This window comes from Rhinatrema bivittatum, chromosome 6 (assembly GCF_901001135.1).
Source record: "Rhinatrema bivittatum chromosome 6, aRhiBiv1.1, whole genome shotgun sequence".
NCBI classification, from domain to species: Eukaryota; Metazoa; Chordata; class Amphibia; order Gymnophiona; family Rhinatrematidae; genus Rhinatrema; species Rhinatrema bivittatum.
This window is the reverse complement of record NC_042620.1, coordinates 327345558-327366455: the sequence shown is the minus strand read 5'-3', so window position 1 is coordinate 327366455 and position 20898 is coordinate 327345558. Positions and strand designations below refer to the sequence as shown.

The 20898-nt window shown below is 46.0% G+C and overlaps 1 protein-coding gene across 1 annotated transcript in view; it reads right to left on the bottom strand.

Moving 5' to 3' along the window:
• Positions 1 to 20898, bottom strand: part of ALG13 (ALG13 UDP-N-acetylglucosaminyltransferase subunit) — a 116222-nt gene that overhangs the window by 52467 nt on the left and 42857 nt on the right. Inside the window, exons 5-11 of the mRNA XM_029607981.1 lie at positions 20188 to 20484; positions 17752 to 17835; positions 12377 to 12427; positions 9928 to 9974; positions 9282 to 9354; positions 2131 to 2212; positions 906 to 1086 (exon numbers count right to left, since the gene is read on the bottom strand). Coding sequence (XP_029463841.1) covers positions 906 to 1086; positions 2131 to 2212; positions 9282 to 9354; positions 9928 to 9974; positions 12377 to 12427; positions 17752 to 17835; positions 20188 to 20484 — 815 coding nt within the window. The remainder of the gene's footprint in view (positions 1 to 905; positions 1087 to 2130; positions 2213 to 9281; positions 9355 to 9927; positions 9975 to 12376; positions 12428 to 17751; positions 17836 to 20187; positions 20485 to 20898) is intronic.

Genomic DNA, 20898 nt, shown 5'->3' with positions numbered 1-20898 from the left:
TTATTTTTTTTCTAATTTCATGCGTATTGTAATGTTTTATTATACATCGCTATGATATGCCATAGTAAGAAATAGTGATTCGTTAAATAAACTCCTTCCAAATACTAGTATTTATAAAATGTCAATGTGCACTGTCAGCTGAATCTCAGTTCCATTCTTTCTGATAAAAGGATTACAGGTCTGTTTGGACATCTGTAAATCCACATCTGAAAATCCATTAAGAACAATTGCAGCCATTTTTCCTTTTCACATGAAACAGTTCCAGTCATCAAATACCAACTGTTCTTCCTTCTTTGGGTATCAGGTTCAACGGGAAAAACCATTGTGTTGTAGCCAACAAAACAGGGATATTTATTTCACCCCATTTTATAACTCCTCTCTACCAGTACCCTCCCCTTCTCAAAATCTAGCTCAGCCATCGCAGTAGACCTTGGCCAAGAAATACAGGCCATTGCTTGTGCCATAACCTGGGGGGGGGGGGGGGGGGGGGGACACGACACACACGAAGACTGAGCACAAGGTGGCACCACCCTACGAGTACTGCCTTGGTACCCAGCCTGAGGAGCTCAGCCCAGGTGTCCTGCATGCCACTGCGCAGCACCAACTCTGAGCCAGGTCAAGTGCCACCGGTCTTTATATAAATACATGTCCTTGAAAAATCTGAAACAAAGGGTCAATAAAAAACAAAAAAATAACTAGTCTATTTAAAAAAAAAAAAAAGACCACCTTAAGATTTTTTTTTTTGTTTTGACCCTTTATATGTTTAAGAGAACATGGCAACTACTCTCTATCCAAATTTGGAAGATAAGCTATCAGTGAGGAAAGCAACCACTCTTCCCATTTAACCAGTTCCCATCAGGTACAACTTTTCTTCTTTCAAAAAGGAGGCAGAACGTGTACAATACCTATATTCAGATGGCGCTTTGTGATCTCGCTCTGGCAGACAGTCATAGCCGGCATCCTCGCTCCCGATGGAGGTACTGTTTCTGTTCTTCTTGGCGCCACTCCGGAAGAGCTCGATCGCAGACCTCAACTCTTCCTCATCCACCGCAAACACGTCTTTGTACAGAGTCTCGTACAACACAGCTGGCAAACCGGACATTACATCACATTACTATGGTATAAAAAGATTCTACCTCCAAGAACTCTCCGCTCCACCTGAAATGTGATCTACAGCCTCACACACAGAATCTATTAATTCTGCCTCTAGCAGACACACACGCTCTGCCGAGAAGTGAAACCTGACCACACACTGTGTGATGTTCATCATCACAATGGCAAACCATTTACTTTACCAAATACTTCAGAACTGAAAGTTCCTTCCATCACATTTCCACATATCACCACAACTCATTATGTACAATTCTATCCTGTTTTACTCGAGGATTATTTGCAGCTTGTGATTACTTTTATATTGATGTACTAAGCAGTAGTACATAAACTATGAGATCCTGACTGCTCCAAAACAATCGTCTAATGGTGACTGGGTTAGCATCAATTAACAGAAACTTAGCACTAAGACTGGACAATATTTCTCACACCCGTAAGTATTTATGACTCATTATGGTAACACTAACACTTTCAGCTGACAATTCAAACTCAGGCATCACACACGTTAACACTTAGCAATAATTCTAGTGCCACCAAGAGCCAAGCTTCTAACCCATACTAATCCAGGTGATGGCAGTCGAGTTATACCTCTTTCCTTCAGCCTTGCAATACATCATTATTAAAAAAAAAAAAATGTGCCTCGGCAACCATCATGGTGATTATGTTAGACACTGAGCGAAGAACAGTTCTTCACTCAATGTCTGTCCACTATAAAATTAGGTAATTAAACAAGGTGTAAAATTCCAAGTGTGTGAAAAAGTTACAATCCTTTTTAAAATCATAAAACCAGACTACACCATTACAGTAAAATTGCCAATTAAAAAAATCTTACACACTTAGATTACAGTACATGTTCCAATTCCTTCTCTGCATTTTTACTTTAAAGAAAATAAGCTATACATTTATGATTGTACAGCACATTACTCTTAACTAGCTTTTTAAGTCAATTTATTCAATTTATGCAATAAAGGACGTTTCTCATCTGCTAAATAAAAAATGTTTTTTTTTAAATTCCTGTACCTTGGCATATAGCAGCATTTCCTTGAAACTGTTTGGTGAACACGGAGTCATAATGGCCATTACTGGAAGAGCAAAGCAAAATCTGCAAGAAAAAGTGGTTCATGTGCCGTCAACACCATCTTCTGTACTGTCACGTCATACCATTACCACCGCACAGATGGATCCATGTGCATCTACAATCTCACAACTGAGAAATGTGCTACTGTGTTTTCATCCCGATTAAATCTATTGCAGATAATTTTCAAAAGGTTTTATGCATGTAAAGGAAAATTGGTTCTTACCTGCTAATTTTCTTTCCTGTACTACCATGGATCAGTCCAGACCCTGAGTTATGTCACCAATCCAGCAGAGGGAGGCAGAGAAACATTCTACTGACTGACGTATACCCTTGGAGCACCACCTGCAGTCCATCAGTATTGAACAGTATCAAAGCAGAAATGTAACTACTAAAATACTAACTAGCTATCTAAACAGCATAACGAACTTCCAACTCACAAATCCTAAATGGAAGCAGAATCCCCCCAAACAATCTTGGGAATAAACAAGAAAAACATTAAGAAAAGTAGACAGCATGAAAAGCGGTTTAAAAACCAAAACAGTGAACAAGCGGACTCTCCAAAAAGATAATTGTGATACACAGACATAAAAGGGTGGGCGTCTGGACTGATCCATGGTACTACAGGAAAGAAAATTAGCAGGTAAGAACCAATTTTCCTTTCCCTGTACATACATGGATCAGTCCAGACCCTGGGATGTACCAGAGCTGATTTAATTGGGGTGGGACCCAGAGAGTCTCGCTCGGAGAACACTCTCTCCGAAGGCTGTCGAACTTGGAGCCTGGACATCTAAGCGGAAATGACGAGCAAAAGCGTGTAATGACTTCCAAATCTCCTGAGGAGAAACTAATTGACATTCCGCCCAGGACGTAGCTTGCGACCTAGTGGAATGAGCTCTCAAACCTTCAGGAATATCTCGACGAGCCAGAAGATAAGCTGATCGAATTGTCTCAACCAACAAGCAATCGTAGCCTTGGAAATATTATGACCCTTACGAGGGCCACTCCACAAAACAAACAAATGATCAGACAAACGAAAACTGTTGGTAACTTCAAGATAATGCAACAGTACTCGTCGCACATTCAATTTCTTAAGATCCTTAGAAGAAGGATCCAAACCAACAAAAAAGACCACTTAACACCCATCCTGCGGAACCTACATTGGCTCCCGATCAAATATAGAATCCAATACAAAGTCTTAATGGTTATTCATAAAGCCTTGCACAATCTCACGCCTCTCGACCTCAATATCCCTCTTCGTCCCTACGAACCCTCCAGATTAGAGCTGCTTACAGAAACACGCTCTACACCCCACCTGCCAAATCCTCTCTCAGTAAACACAGCTAGCCCTCCGCAATGGAATGCTCTCCTGCCTGATCTCCGGCAAGAAAGATGCACCACAACCTTCAAAAAAAAAAAAAAAAAAAACACTCAAAACTTGGCTTTTCGGTCAAGCCTTTCCTTAACCCACTAAGGACCTACCCTTCCCTTGAGGCTCGTCAACATCCGGACTTGCTCTCAAGCTCTCAACTGTTGTCTCGTTCACCTGATCCATTCATAGCATTGAAAACTCTCTCCCCAATTCTGATCCTAATTCTTTTATTGTATTTTAACTCTCTTATCTCTATTCACTTTGGATTATGTTCTCCGCCCCTCCCCATCCCCCTCTCTGGTTTTGGTCCTTTTCCACCCTGCTTCTTGTTTTGTTCTCTCTCATGACGTAATTCCTCTCACAGTTAACTTTGCTCCCATGTTAGTTTCCTCAGTTATGAGACATTACAGTTCCTTGCTATACTGAAGAGCCCTGCACTTATTTGTACCCGTTTGTTTCCCAGTTTATTTATCCCTGTTCTATGTAATGCATTCGTTTATGCTTGTTTTGTTTCATTGTAAACCGATCTGATATGTTCTTTGCACATGAATGTCGGTATAAAAAAAGTTCTAAATAAACACGGAAAAGCAGGAAGCTCTATTGACTGATTTAAATGAAAAGAAGATACTACCTTAGGTAAAAAAGATGGTACAGTCCTTAATGAGCATCAGAAATTCTAAGAAAGGCTCTCTGCAGGACAAGGCCTGTAACTCCGAAATTCTACGAGTTGAAGAAATAGCCACAAGAAAGACCGCCTTCAACGTAAGATCTTTCAAAGTCTCATGTTTAAGGGGGTTCAAAGGGGGCCGCACACAGAGCCCTAAGAACCAAGTTCAAACTCCAAGCAGGACAAGGGTTCCGAAACGGAGGACGTAGATGTTGTGCGCCCTTGAAAAAACGCGCTACATCCGGATGCGTAGCCAAGGATAATCCCCGAACCTTATCCCTAACACATCCAAGCGCTGCAACTTGGATACGTAAGGAACTGCAGGACAAACCCTTGGCTAACCCATCTTGTAAAAAAGATAAAATATCCGATACAGAAGAGTGAACCGGATCTAATTGATGCTCAGTACACCATGACTCAAAAACCTTCCACACCCTCGCATAAGCCAAAGATGTAGACTGTTTTCTAGAACGTAATAAAGTAGTTACCACAGCATCTGAGTAACCTTTATCTTTAACCGACGACTCTCAAAAGCCATGCCGCTAGAGAGAAGTGTTCGACCTCTTCCAGACAAACCGAACCCTGAGACAGAAGGCACAGCAGATCCCAAAATCGCAGGGGACCGTCCAGAGCTAGACTGACCAGGTCCACGAACCATGGACAGCATGGCCACTCCGGAGCCACTAAAACAATGTCGACTTGCTGAACTTCTATCCGACACAGGACCTTGCCGATTAGAGGCCAGGGTGGAAACACAGAAGAACATCCTTTGGCCAAGGAAGTACCAGAGCGTCTACTCCTTCCGCTCCTCTTTCCCTTCTGCGGCTGAAGAACCGAAGGGCTTTGGAATTCTGAAATGTGGCCATGAGATCCATTGCCGGTGTGGACCATATGTTGCATATCATCTGATAGGCTTCCTCGCACAGTTCCCACTCGCCTGGGTCGAGATGATGCAGACTGAGAAAGTCGGCTTGAACGTTGTCTACCCTGGCAATGTGTGAGGCTGCAATACTGAGCAGATGTTGTTCCGCCCAGGCGATCAGCTGTTGTGCTTCCTGCACTACCAGGAAGCTTCGGGTTCCTCCCTGGCGGTTGATGTACGCTACCGTGGTCGCATTGTCGGAAAGAATCCGTACCGACTTCCCCCATAGGAGAGGTTGAAGAGCGATCAAGGCTAAGCGTACCGCTCTGGTCTCTGATTGATCAACCACTGCGCTTCCTCTTTGGACCACTGTCCCTGAACACATGTTCTCTGACATACCACTTCCCCAGCCTGAAAGACTTGTGTCGGTAGTAACCACAGTCCATTCCGGAATCTCTAGAGGTACTCCCTGCTGTAGATTCGCTGATCATAACCACCAATCTAGGCTGGAACGAGCAGTCTTTGTAAGAGGAAGGGGAAGGTGGTATAGTTCCGAAACCGGATTCCAGCGTGAAAGCAATGCAGACTAAAGTGGTCTCATATACGCAAAGGCCCAGGGAACCAACTGCAGAGTATTATTATTTATTTATTTTTGTTTTTTTATATACCGATCTTCTTGCATTGGATGCAAATCAAACCGGTTTACAGTGAAACAATTCAACTTGTCTAAGAGCATTACATGGAACAAAGAACATGGAACAAATAAGAGTGCTTGTGAGCATTACATAAACAACTAGGAACAATTAAACATTTGAACATTTAGAAACCTTTGGTAACAATTCTTATACAGAATGTGAGTAAATGTGCCATTAATGTTAAAACGAAATCAGGCGAATGATTGTCTGGATTGAGAAGGAATACTGGGACGGTAGAATGAGGGCAGACACGGGGTATGGAGGATAGGATGGAGGGGTGAATAGAAAGGAAGGTGTAAGATAGGGGAGGATTTAGGGGTGAATTAATAACATATAGAACCAAAGTTGTCGTGGGTAGTACATTGTGGGCCTTCAAGGAAAAGCAAGGCTGAATAGCCATGTTTTCAGTTTTTTCTTGAAAGAAATCTGGCAGGAGTCTTGTCTGAGTTCTGGTGGTAGGGTGTTCCAATGGGTAGGACCTGCGGTGGATAGTGCCCTATTACTTAGCGAGGTTTTGACTTGAGGGATGAAAAGGGTGAGACCAATTCTGTTGTCTACCTGAAGACTGCTTAGCTGGAGGAGCTGAAGGATGAGAAGAACGAAATTTTCTGTTGGATCGAAAAAGAGGGCGAGATGAGAAAGAGCTTCGAGGTCTAGGTCGGTCTTCTGGTAATTTGTAATCTTATTCTCCCCTAGGGACAAAATTAAATCTTCCAATTCCTTACCAAATAGTAATTTTCCCTTAAAGGGTAAAGCCCCTAACTGAGCTTTGAAGGATGCGTCAGCAGACCAATTCCTCAACTAGAGGAGTCTGCAAACCGATACTGAAGCAACAATAGAGCGAGCCGAGGTCCTAAGGAGATCATATAAAGCATCTGCGCTGAAAGCAATTGTAGCTTTCAGTCTACCAGCCTGTACAACTTCCTCTTCAGAGAGGGAAGAATTGTTTTGTAAAGCCTGGACCCATCTTAGGCCAGCTCGCAAAGCCAAGCTACTACACATGGCCGCCCATACACCGAGAGCAGAAGCCTCAAAAATTCGCTTAAGCTGAACCTCCAGCTTATGATCCTGTAGATCTTTAAGAGCCGTAGCTCCAGTCACTGGAATAGTCATTCTCTTAGTGTCAGCTGACACAGCAGCATCCACCTTAGGAAATTTTAAAATTTCCAAAGCCTCCTCAGGTAATGGATACAATTTTTCCATGGCTCATGCTACCTTGACCTAATTCAGGAGTATCCCACTCCCTGTACAAAAGGTCAGTGAGAGAAAGATGAAAAGGAAATAGATGTCGTTGGACCCCTAAGGCCAAGTAACACTGGATTAATGTTACCCATCCGAGAATCCTTTGCCGGAGCCTCCAGACCCAATTCCAATAAAATCGCTGGAATTAAAGGACTAAGTTCCTCCCTTCTAAACAGATGGACTACTTTGGGATCATCCCCATCCGTAACGTGAGGGTCTAAACTAGAGCCCAAAGCAGGGTCTCCATCAAGACATGCTCAGAATCCTCTGAAGAAGAAAAAATTGACTGATCCGGACCTGGATGAAGGGGACGCTTCGGAGCTGACTCAACTCCCAAATCCTTAGATCTAGTCCTTTTGGAGGAGCGTGGCTTTAAACCCTGTCCAGATGAGAGACTTATGTTTATGAAACTTCCTAGATTTGTAAGCTTTGCGAAGAAAACAAATAAAATATCCTGAGAATGCAGAAGAAGAAGAATTTGGAATCTCCTCCAGGCTGTCATCAGATAAACATGCCCCTGTATCTCACGGCTTGTCCCCCCCCAGGGACCGCCGGCTGCGGCGACAATGGAGGCGGGTCCGAAGCACCCCGAATAACTTGCTGTGTCACCGCCCTCAGAGAAGATAAAAGCGCTTGAGTTCCAGCACTGCAGCGAAATAGAACCGGGGCAGGGGAGCAGCCGCGCTGAGGTTTCGGGGCCGCACGAGGTGGCCAAGTCACTTATTTCACCGGCAAACTAGACGAGCCTTCCCCCCCCCCCCAGGGAGGCAGGCCGAACAGAGACTCTCTCTGGAGAGACGCGTGCGTGCGTCAGGCCGCGGCTTTATAAAGAAAACGGCGCAAATTAAACTAAAAATTAAAAGAAACCCTGGTGAAAAACAAAGGCATGGGGGCCCACCGAACACCGTAAACCACGATACAGCTGTCAGAAAATAATTTTTACCTGACCAAATGGCGCGGACCCCAGGAGCTGCTCCAATAGGGTGAGTGAGCCGGGTCCCCTGGTATCACCCCTGCCAGGTGTGGTTGTTGGGTTCAAACCTCCCCAACTCCTGCAGCCTCAGAACCAGGAGGGATAAGTCCTCCCAGGACTTGGCAACCTCCCGGGAGGCAGTGAAAACGGCTGAGAAGAAACTTTTTTTTGAAATAACAAATGAAAAGAACAGCCTCTCTTAAAGAGAAAAAGAAAGCCACCAAAATTTAACTGCTAAACTACCTAAAAAATAAGCCACCACAGGGTTAGGGACGTCCACCTCTGCTGGGAGACAGAGAAATACTGAGGGACTGCAGGTGGTGCCCCAGGGGATACCTCAGAGTCATTGGAACGTTTCTCTGCCTCCCTCTGCTGGGTCTGGACTGATCCAGGTACGTTCAGGGAATGGACCTTGCCTATTTGTGCACAGCTCATATAGGACCCCCACCACACTGTATATATACACACACACTGCATGCCACAGCACCCGTCTACATCCCCGCCTTACAATCACAGGCCCCTTACCTACCCTGCAACACCACCCTCTTCCTCATAAGTCTGGCCCCCACAATTCACGGCTCTTCATGTTTTCTATCCCACAGATGTAAGCTACTAAGAAACCCCTGCACCTCCCTCCGGGTACGAGAGTAGGGGCTGAGAAATAAAGCCCGGTAATAAACAAACATTTGTGTTTGGTGCCGGTCCTGCCAGATCAAAAGGTGTTCAACTGAAGGGGCTGGGAGTGGAAGAAGCAGCGGGAAAGGTAACAGTAAAAATCAATCAGTGCAGCGACCTGAGCTGCTGGGGGGGGGGGGGGGGGGGGAGATAGGGGGCTTCAGTCTCACAAGAGCGCATCCCCCTCCCCCAGCTGACACTTCAGGGTCCAGCACTTCCTCACAAAGCACCACCACCACTTTTCTTCATTGCTATATTTACTAAAAATGGTGCTGGGATTGCCATGCAAGTCCATCTGAATGCCCAGAAAGACAAGGTGAGCACACACAAGCAAAAATATATATAGCATTTACCTTTTTCTTGGACTAATGTAATACAACAAAGATATATATATATATATATATATATATATATATATATATATATATATATATATATAATTTTTTTTTTAAACAGACATAAAAAAAGATTAACTCTCAGAGACGGGGGCGGTTTTGTTCTTGTAACTGTGCAGTTTCCTCATTTTACTTCCAGCAGAGGGACGCTTGCCCTTAAGACACTGCATTTGGTATTTATGGAAAGGAGACTACACCAAGCGCCTTGCATTTACCTTTTCTTCAAAGCCATTGTCTGTTGCATAAGTGGGCGGTTTCCCAGGGTAGCGATACAGGATGAAGTCTCGACTGGAAGCAAAAGAGAAACAAACAGCCTATGGACTCCTGAGCTAGAGCTGTCAAACTGTTATCCTTACCAAGGGACAGGAATTCCGCCACATGGCACATCTAAACGAACACCACATCCTGCAATGCACAGGGACGCATCATACTAACAGCCATGTGCCGTGCATCAGGAAGGACTCAGTCTACAAAAATGGCTCATCCACGGACAGTAAAATCAGAAGTGACAATGCAAGGGTCACCCACTCAATGCAAGGAGTTCATTTTGCTTCTGAGGAGGTCAGATCTAGATACCAAGGCGACTGTCACCATCTGGGTGCTGCGAGCTCCTTCCCAAGTCAGAGAGCAGGAGGGGGCAGAGCGAGGGCCAGGGGCCACAGCCCACCATCAACATTTCCTCAAGAACTCAGTTTAAGTCATTATTTAAAATCTCTACAATCCTAGGTGAGTTATACAGTGACATGCATAAATACATTAACAGTTTTTATTTAATGGTCCAGGGAAATTTCACGTATTAGTCCTGAAAGATTGGAGGCCACATGACTATTGAAAGAAGAAAAATAAGACAGACTGACTTACTTATAAATCAAAGACAGGGCATTTATTTCCAGCTGACCAGCACTTTCCTGCAGGGAAAAGAAATTCAGATCCAAGTAGACTTGATGGCAGAAAACAGAAGACCAGGCTTCTACTGCTCCCCGTTCAACAAGACATCGCTATCTCCCAAGGCCAACTCAACCTCAGAGAACGGTTAACTCTCCTCCCACAGCTCACATTAAATTCTCCTTTACAACCCAAATATGGGTCATTGATGTGCTTGTGCCAGCCTACGTGAAGCCATGCCCGCCCACACTCAAAATACCACGGCATCAGTTACTAAAGCCATCTGACAGCCAAATGTATTAATCAAGAGAGTGAGTTCTAAGCCTCATTGGTTTCCTCTCAGAGTGACGGAGTCTTTCTATTGCCATGAACTCTTATTTAGTTCTCAGCCCTCGCTGGTGGGGCCCGGATGTCTCTGGAGAATGGTCACACGGGGCCTTTCCACCCCCAGGCCACCGGTCCAGTCAAAATGGCCTTTGTGAAATGGCCTCATTCCAGTTCGAGGGGCCACATCAGCAGCGTTCACATACACACCAGCTCCTGTCACACTTCTGCCGCACACCCCCTCGCTGTCCTTCTGACTGGGACAGATATAGGATTCTGCCGCTCCTGGGTGCTTTCACACACCACCCACCCCACCTCCTATCAAGGTCTGCTGAATAAGATTCAGCAAAGTTGGAAGGCAGGAAACCTTGGCTCACCTGCAGCCTCTAAATGCCTAACACCCTAGGCACAGACATAACAGGTACCTATTGATAAAACCAGGGCTGGGGACACAGCAAGACCCCTCTCTAAACACCTCCCCAATGTTATACTCTCACCAAGGGCTTCTCAAACTTGACTACTGTACCCCTTTTTAAGCACTGGAGACGTCTTGTGTATCCCCTACTTCACAAAAATTCAAATACTAGACTTTGGGAGGTTTCCCTACCTTGGGGCCGATGCAATACAGCGAGCTCAGCCAAGCGCACCGTTTAACCCACGTAGGACGCGGGTTGTGATCCCTTTATGCTATAAGGGGATTAGCGCCTCCACAACTAGCGTCTAACGCGCTGGGAAACTAATAGCGCGCATCGCATGCAAATGCACGATGACGACGCTATTAGTTATTCACTCCACATGCAGTGAACAAAACCAAAAAAATGTGCATCCAATGCACACATTTTTGCGCTCAGAAAGTAAGGCCTGCCCGGAGCGGGCATTAATTTCTGAGCACCCCCAAAAAGTTGTACAGAAAAGCAGAAAATACTGCTTTTCTGTACATCCTCCAACTTAATATCATATGGCAATATTAAGTCAGAGGAATGAAACATTAAAATACATTTTTTTTGAAAGTGCTGGTGGTCAGGTTCAGGAAACGGATGCTCAGTTGACCAACGCTCATTTTCCAAATCCATGGCTGTGCGCTGATTAGGAAAACGGATGCCGATAAATTCAGCGTCCATTTTCTTAACCGGTGGTCAGCCACGGCCAGCCGACTGCTCCCAGACGCCGGTTATCAAGGAGGCACTAAGAGCATGCAATCAACCCTAGCGCCTCCTAATGATCCCTAATTAAAATACTGCATGGTGCCCCCGGGAGAGGTGCCTAGGGGCTCATTAGGAAAGTGGGCGCTGAACACTCGGTGCCAGCTTTCAGCACATTTTGTTTTTGCATCGGCCCCCTTGATTGCAACGTTCCCCCTCCCCACCATCTTGGAACCCCCCCCTTTGCATCCATCTCAGATATTTCTTTAATCTCATTTCTCTCCAACTAATGCTCTCTAGCTTTCTCCCATTTTCCACTCTTTCACTTTCCCTATTGATCCCTCTGAGCCCTCCTTTTCCCCCATTTCATACTTTCTATCTCCCTGACTCTACCCCACTCTTTCCAGCCCTCCATTTTTCTGACTCCCCTACACCTCCCAGACCCTCTATTTCCCCTTTCTCCCTACCTCTTCCCCAATACCTCCAAGCCCTCCATCTCACCTCCCTTCTCATGATCTCCTCCCACCTCTCCCCAACTTCAAACCGTTCCATCTTTGCTCCTCTGCATCTCAACTGTGGCGAGGAAAGCAGCCACAGAGCCATGGGCCACAAGCACAGGAGCAGTGGCGCTCCGGAGAAGCCACCGGCTGCAAGACTGAAGCAGAGGGACCATGCTCTGCGGGAGGACAACCAGGGCTCTGCACCCTCTCAGCCCTGCGCAAGTGGCATTCCCAATGTGATCGGGCGAGCAGGGGCAGCCACGGGAGCACAATGCTGTCCCCCTGCCGTGCCTGCCACCTCCGACCTGCTTGCTTTATTGACCTTCAGTTCTATGCATCATGGAGGAGAACTGTGCACAGTCAAACAGGTCTCCTGAAATTTAAAGAAAATTTAAGACGGAGCAGGTGTGGAAGAGTGGCAGGCACTATGTTAATGTACAGTATTTTACTGAAATCTACCTTGGGATCATCCAGTCGCTCCAGGTACTTTTCAAATGGCCCTTCAACATACTAGAAAGCAAAACAAAACCATGAGCTCGAGTTTGCTGTTCTTTAAGAATTACATATTGCTGATATACACAGTGCTGCAAAGGTTAAACAGGTCAATGGTTATCACGCCCCCCCCATAGAGCATGTTATCTAAATGCCTGAGCGCAGAACACACATGAACTGTTCCAATCGTTTACAGAGACGTGGAGGTCGCTTCCAATGGGATGGGAAAGTCACAAAAGAATCAACTTTAGACAACATTGACTATTGGTTCATATGTTCCAGTATCCACAACCCAACTAGCCAAAAAAAAAATAAAAGTTAAATGTGGAAAAACAAAGATGGAAATGTAAGACAAGTATGCAACAGAAAAAAAAACCAAAAACAGCTGCTTAAATGATTGTTTCCCAGTTGTGGAAAATTGAGATTCTTGAGCCAGCTTTTTACCTTATGTATGCATTCATTCTAGGAACTCGGAGAAAGTGGTGTGGTAGCCAGGGCAATCGGAAGGGGCAAGTGAGACAGGGCGTCAGTACACCATCAGTAACATGCATAGTAAGCTCATGAACTGTGCCAGACGGGGACCCCAGCAAAAGACCAGGGTGCCCCGCCTCCAGATTGCCCAGCGCTGGGCCTGGTGGTAGCCTTCTTACGACCACTTTATCTATCGAGTTTTATATACCATCGCTCGTTTCACCATCACAACGGTTTACAAAGTTTCGATGTTTAACAGGGTGTCCAAAAGATTCATGCGATTGTTAACATAGATATTGTAGGCTTTATAGCCGTGGTTCGGATGTCAAACTATACAGGTTCAATTATGTGATCTATTACTTGCTTGCATTGGTTCCACGTTCGCATGGGGCCAGTAGGAGAGGAGTAGTATCTGAGAGTCATTGGGTGCTTTGGTAAACATCCAGGTTTTTAGTTCTTTTTTTGAAGGTTTTTAAATTTTGCTGTGTTCTGAGTTCGGTTGGGAGGGTGTTCCAGAGTTTGGGACTTCCTAGGGATATGGCTCTCTTCCGAGTGGAGGTGAGTTGTTTGGAACGAGCAGGTGGAATCTTTAATAGACCTTTGTTAGCTGAGCGGAGGTTTCTGTTTGGAGAGTGTAGTTTTATAGATGTACTTAGCCAGTTTGTTTGTTTTTTGTATATTATTTTGTGTAATATGGATAGTATTTTGTATTCTATCCTGAATTTTATTGGGAGCCAGTGTAGTGATATAAGTGTAGGAGTAATGTGATCGTGTTTTTTAGATCCAGTGAGTACTCTTGCAGCTGAGTTTTGGGGGATTTGGAGTGGTCGGATGGTGGTGAGAGGTAAGTTGAATAGCAGGGGGTTGCAGTAGTCCAGGTTGGAGAAGATAAGTAGTTGAAGGACTGTTCTGAAGTCGTTGGGAGAAAGAAAAGGTTTAATACATGGAAATAAAAATCAAGGCAATACCTTATGCTTTCCAGCATATGGAAATGTTAAAATTTTGAAAAAAGGAATGGGTGTCCCAACGCATCAGTCTGTAGGCACAACAAAAAAAAAAGAAAAAAGAAAAAAGGGACAGAAATTCACCAAGTTTTGCATACAGGAAAAATGTGGGAAAATCTTGAAAACCAGAATCAATCACTGGTATCAGAACTCAGCCTCTGAAACAAAAAAAAAAATAGATTCCCCATTGATTACAATGGGAAACTGTTCAAACTATCTATTGATTGCATTTTTTGAGATGCTTCTCTAAAGAAAGCTCCGCTTATAAATCATACCAAAATAAACATATCCTTAATAAAAATTACAATAAAAATGTACAACACACAATGAAACAATCTAACTCACATTAAAAATAAAGCAATATAAGACAAAAGACCCTGATAAATAACATTTACAGGCCGATTCAGTAAAGTACGCGGGAGAGCAGACGAACGCCCGCTCTCCCAGCGCACGCACCGGTCACTCACTGGTGTGCGCGATTCAGTATTCAAGTTAGGTGGTGCGGTAGAAACGGGGAAAAGGAGGCACTAGGGACACTAGCGCGTCCCTAGCGCCTCCTTTTAGCCCGGAGCAGCGGCTGTCAGCGGGTTTGACAGCCGATGCTCAATTTTGCCGGCGTCGGTTCTCGAGCCCGCTGACAGCCAGGGCTCGGAAACCGGACGCCGGCAAAATTGAGCGTCCGGTTTTCGGCCCGACAGCCGCCGGCCCAATTTAAATTTTTTTTACCCTTCGGGACCTCCAACTTAATATTGCTATGATATTAAGTCAGAGGTGCACAGAAAAGCAGTTTTTACTGCTTTTCTGTGCACTTTCCCAGTGCCGGCAGAAATTAACGCCTACCTTTGGGTAGGCGCTAATTTCTTAAAGTAAAATGTGCGGCTTGGCTGCACATTTTACTTTCTGTATCCCACGGGAATACCTAATAGGGCCATCAACGTGCATTTGCATGTTGAGGGCGCTATTAGGTGCCGCGGGTTGGACGCGCGTTTTCCGCCCTCCTCTTACTGAATAAGGGGTAAGGGAAAACGCACGTCCAAGGGCAGATTAACAGTGCACTCTGGAGCGCACTGTACTGTATCGGTCTATAAGTTAGCTCTGTGTACATAAAGAATGCTAAACCAATAATTTAGAGATGTTTACTAAATAATCCTGCTAAAATAAGCAAGAGTCTTCATAAAAAATCTAAACTAATAGTTTTAAAAGCTTCACTAAAGAGTTATCTCCTACATTCTTTCTGAAAAGTTAAACTGTTAGCTGACCTGCAAACCATACAAAATGCCTCACCTCACTCTTTCAGGCACAGAGAGAGAGAGGGCAGGAGAATAACAGTGGATGTCATAATGCCTCTGTATCGCTCCATGGTGAGACCGCACCTTGAATACTGTGTACAATTCTGGTCGCCGCCATCTCAAAAAAGATATAATTGCGATGGAGAAGGTACAGAGAAGGGCAACCAAAATGATAAGGGGAATGAAACAACTCTCCTATGAGGAAAGACTAAAGAGGTTAGGGCTTTTCAGCTGGGAGAAGAGACGACTGAGGGGGGATATGATAGAGGTCTTTAAGATCATGAGAGGTCTAGAACGGGTAGATGTGAATAGGTTATTTTCTCTTTCGGATAATAGAAGGACTAGGGGGCACGCCATGAAGTCAGCAAGTAAATATTATTCTCAAGTTGGAATGTTATTTGTAAAACACTGCTGCTAATCCCTATGTTTATTGAGCACTGTTACGAAATATTGTTGAATGTGAACCGATGTGATGTTACTAAACAAATGTCAGTATATAAAAGCTACAAATAAATAAAATTTAAAACAAATCTAAGAAAATTCTCTCACTCAATACTCAAAGCTCTGGAATTCATTGCCAGAGGATGTGGTGATGGTAGTTAATGTAACTGGGTTTAAAAAAGGTTTGCTATCTAACTCCTTTCTGGTCCATCCCGAATATATTCGTCAGAAAGCCTATTGTATTCTGTTTTCTCATCCTGAAAGGGGTTAGTTTTTGGGTAATTGCCAGATACTTGAGACTTGGATTGGCCACTGTTGGAAACAGGATGCTGGGCTTGATGGACCCTTGGTCTGACCCAGTGTGGCCTCTCTTATGTTCTTAAATAAAGCAACTGGCAAATGCTTACACATACATTCAACCCCCTTGTTACACCCCTACACAGAGACAGGGAAAATAAACGACAGAGCTTTTCAATTCATCTTCCCCCCCCTTCTCAAATACAAAAAAACCCACTCAACTCCCCCACCAAAACATATCCAAAAAATAAACCCCACCCTGACACCTACACAGCCATACCCTAAGTAAAAAACCTCAGCCTCTCCATCAAACTCCTCCCCACCCACCTGCACAACCCCTACCCAGGCTAAAAAATACAAACCCTGGCTGCCTACTGCCCTGTACTCCTGCCCTACCTACACCCATACTCTCCATTCCCTCTCCCAAACTCCCCACCCCCCCTTCCACAAAAGATATTTTAGAAAGCATTTCCAACGCCAGGTCTCTGCATGCTTTCCCTGCGTGCTAGACTCAAATATTCCTTGGCAAAGCTTTCAGAGACCAACACGCCTCCTTCTTCAGGTCAGCGCAAAAGATGGAAAGTCCCCAACAGACAAGTGAATCACAGATTACACTACAACTGTGACTCGAACAGGAAGGGTGGACGGACGCGTGAATACAACGGGGGAATGATAAGAAGCGACAGATAAGTATGTCCGGTAGTGCATTAAAAAAGGGACTTCAGAATGGACTAAAAAAAAAAAAAAAAAAAGAAGGACTTAACAGGTACTTTTTAATATCAGAAATAATTTTACGGCCTATGTCACCTTATCACCACTCCAATTTAACAACAAAAATACTTCCATTATGGTAATAAGACAGGATGAATGCTGGCAAGTTTAACCAGACAGTGGAGAGGACCTAGATTTATTCCCATTATGCAAAATAAATCAGGTCGATTAGTGCACACTAAATGAATTGTGCGACATATTCAAAAACTACCACCGAGATGTAGATACAGCCACACTTAGTAAAACAGAATGGAAGAGGGAGCATTTAGCAGCACCTAGGTAAGATCAATTAGGAAAATTACACACCCTAATCAAACTACAGGAACTTCAAAAGGGAATACAACAGTCTCAGCTATTAAAAGCCCCTGGGCCTCCCGGCAGGACTTTAGAAATTATTATGGGGTGCAGTGTACCGCGTGTGTTATGGAAAACTATTGGGGGAGGGGAAAAAAAAACACAGATCTGCATAGGAAGAAATCCGTATTTTAAAGGTCTGGCATCGATACCTCTCCGGGCTAGAAGCATGGTCCTGAATGATTTAACCAAGCAAGTGGTATTCATCCTGGTCCTCGGCCTCTCTCTGCAATACTTCACCTCCAGGTTCATTCGTTTGGGACAGAGGAAACGGGAAGGTGAAGTGTTGTGCTGGATTTAAACATTGCATGTTTGATCCATGGCAGGTAAGAGAGTCACCCGCTGTTGATTTTATGAGCGGAAGAAAAACAAAATACCAATACAAATGATTTGATCACCCTCCCCCTACCACTGTATTATATAACCAGTGCTTTGCTCCTATTTTCTGGCAATGCTAACAATCCTTCCTCGGGTCAGAGGAAGAGATAACTCCCAAACACTGGTCAAGAAATGTATTTAGTCCAATAAAGGAAATGTGTTTTTGTTTGTTGGATAAGCTACTGTCCCTGCATTCAGTCAAGCAAAGAAAACTCACTGCCACAGAAGACAGGAACCAGCTCAAGGGGCAGGATATCTGTGGTAGCTGCAACCAAAATCGTACAAGTAACACAGCCTGCATCCCTCTTACACAAGCACTGCAGGAAGAGGCTCTCACCGATTCAAAGCACTGCTGATTATCCCTCATGTAGGCAACACAGGCTTTTCTGATGCTCATGTGGTGAATCTGGCAGTAAAACAACTGAAAAACAAAAACAAACCAGACACAGAGTAAGCGACTTAAAACAAAGAATGTTTCCTAACAAATAATGCAGCTCTCTTGCTCACACTGAAATGTTTTGGAGGACTCTCAGATTCTAGCAGTGTAAGAAAAATGTTTCTCAACCACTGGTCCCGGGCATCGCCAGCATTTTATTTTATTTTTTTTTGCTGGTCAGCAGAGTGGCAGTCATTGCAGGAGGAAACAGACCCATGCCGCAGCTGCTATCTCTGCTGACACGCGGGCACTACTGGCTCCCACAGCCACCAGTGGGGCATTCTCCACTGCCCTAAACCTAGGCCGAAATGTCCCGGGCGCTGCACATTCTGCTGTGGGTACAGACTGCCTGCACGCCAGCTTTTCACTACCGCCAGCAGAGTCTGCTGAGCCCAGTGGTCATGCTGAGTCCTACACTGCCCCCCCAAAAAATAAAATAAAATCCCCAAGGGGTTGCTGGCTATGCAGCAACAAAGGCTTCTGCAAACATCAGGCTCCTTAACAGGACAGCATCCGTCTCCCACCACTGCCAATATTTACAGCGAGACCACCTGGCGTCTTCCCCTTCACTGCAGGACGGCTCCTTGTGTCATAATTTTTGTAATTAAAACAAGGATGGCTCTGTTAATAGCACAGGAGAGACTTCTGAAATAGGTGTGTGTGTGTGGGGGGGGGGGGGGCTGCTTCTTTCCCCCTTCTGCAATTTTAGCTAGGGAGAGGACCCCCCCCCCCATGCTCTTCGGACATTGAAGGGAACGCCTCCTCCCCCATTTCAGGTGTTCCCCCCCCCTCCCTAAAGGCTGAGAAACCCTGTTACAGAGCTGTGTACAGGCGGTGGCTCCACCATACACGGAGCTGTGGTGCACGCAAGCATTTCCAGGAGCTGAAACGTGGAAGCAGAAAAAAGTCAGGCGCACTCCTAACATTGGATGCTTTTGTTGGTTTGTTTTTTGTTTTTTTAAACAGCTGCAAGTCGCATCTCCAGGCCACCTGCCCTCTCCTCTGCCCTGGCATGCGGAATAGGGGAGCCCGTAAAATCTGGAGAAGGAAGGAAGAGCAAAAGGTAGCCAAGACGATGGCCTACGCAGAGCAGGTCTGCTGCACTATGAACAGGGGTGGATGCTCCTGCCAGGATGAGAGCCACAGACCAAGCTCTGCGGCTGACAGAAATGATTCCTAATGGCTCCCCCACGAGTCAAAGGGTCGATTCCCACTCTTTCCACAGGTGAGGCGGCACCGATCAGGAGGGGATACTTCCAAGGTATCCACCGAGATGAGGTCCCTCCGCGCCTCTCCAGGCTTAACATTTTTACAAAAATGAAACATCTTTGGGGGGGTGTTCAGTGTGATACCGAGGTAGTCTGGGAACATAAACCGCTTGCAAAGGATGTGGATAGCAAACGAGTGTGCACCAGCACAGGATTTCTCCCACAGAGCTGTGTTACCAGCCGCAATGATGGCCATGTTTTTATAGTTTTAAAATTTCTCCATAAACTTTAGAAACAAGAATGTTGGAAGGAGCAGAATCCCAACAGGAAACCGCCTGACAATACCCAGAGTCTTTCCTGCTCCAGAAAGAAGCAAACAGAGAAGGAAGACAGCAACAGATTGGGGGGGGGGGGTGTCTTGTGGTTAAAAAAAACAAATTCTCAGCCCAAAGGGCGGATTAGCAGGCAGCGTCTCCTCCTGATGCAGGGATGTGCTACCGCCTCTCTCATGAGGGTCAGCTCGGCCTATGGTCATCCTGAACTGCTTGCACCAGGGGGTCAGCAGCCCTCTCTGTTACAAGCTAAAGGCAAGGTGGTGCCGAGTTATTTAGGGGGCGTGAAGGTCATGCACTGGGAGCGGGGGCAGGAAGTGGCAAAATGGATACGCGGATAGTTACAACGCCTGTCCCGGAGAAGCAAACACACAAAAAGCAAACCAAAGCCTGGCTTGCAGGATCTGCCGAGCCCCAGGCCCGTTTGGGCTCTGGAGGGCGTTCACAAGCCCCCGGCCCCTGGGTCGTGGCTCCCGGGTGCTCCGGGTCGCCTCGCCACCTGCCCCCCCATCTCACGCTGCACGAGGGTCCCAGGCACGCGCCCCAGACATAAGAAGCCCCCCCGGGCGGCTCGAGCGTGTGCACGCCAGCTCCCCTCCTTTCCAGGCCAAAAAAAGGGGCTTTTCCTGAGGGTGCAAGAGACGGTCCCGGGGAGGGAGGGAGGGCAGTTCCTGGGCTTGCAAACCCTCCCTCCTCAGAGTCCCGTTAACTGGGGAGAGCGGCGACCCTTAGCGCCCGGGGCCGGACCTCTCCTTATTTTCAGGGGTCCTGTCCCCCTCCCCCTCGGGGGCCCCTACCTGCTCCGAGACGGCCCTGAAGAGGCAGGAGGCGTCCTTGGCCGTCAGCTTGCGGTACAAGCCCAGGCTGCTCAGGGACTCGTCCATGGTGACCTCGTTGAGGGACTTCTGGCCGAAGTACTTCTTCCAGCCCTTCTGCATGGTGGGGGCAGGGGGCGTGCGGCGGCCGCTCCTCGCCCGGCTAAGTGCCCCTCCCGCCGCAGGTGCGGAGCCTCCTCCCCCCTCCGCCAGGGGGAAGGGCCGCGCGCGACGCCCCCAGCGCTCCGCGAGGGCTCCGCGGCTCTCACCTGCCCCTCGCTAATCTGCGCTCCCCTAACTGCCCCTTCTTCCCTTTGTGGCTCTGAAATCCTTCTGCAGCCAGTGCCACCCCCGCCTGTGAAAGGTAACCAAGGCAAGAAAATCCAAACCATTTTCCCTGGGCGTCTTCCGTTATTTCAGGTGTTGGAAATAACTGAGAAGATTGATTGATTGATTGATTTACACTTAATAGTAATTAAAAACAAACCTGCACATCTAAGGCCTTAAAGGAGGATGCCGGGCCCAATTAGACAAAGACACTTTTTAAAACAATTTTTGTAACTAAAAACGAAAACTGTAATCCAATAAACCCCATCAGCGACTGAGAAACTTAGAAATTCAAGCATTTTTTAAAATTCAGAACCAGCTGAGGCCCAGGAGGTCCAGCTTGCAAGCTCAAAGCTTTGCTAGCAG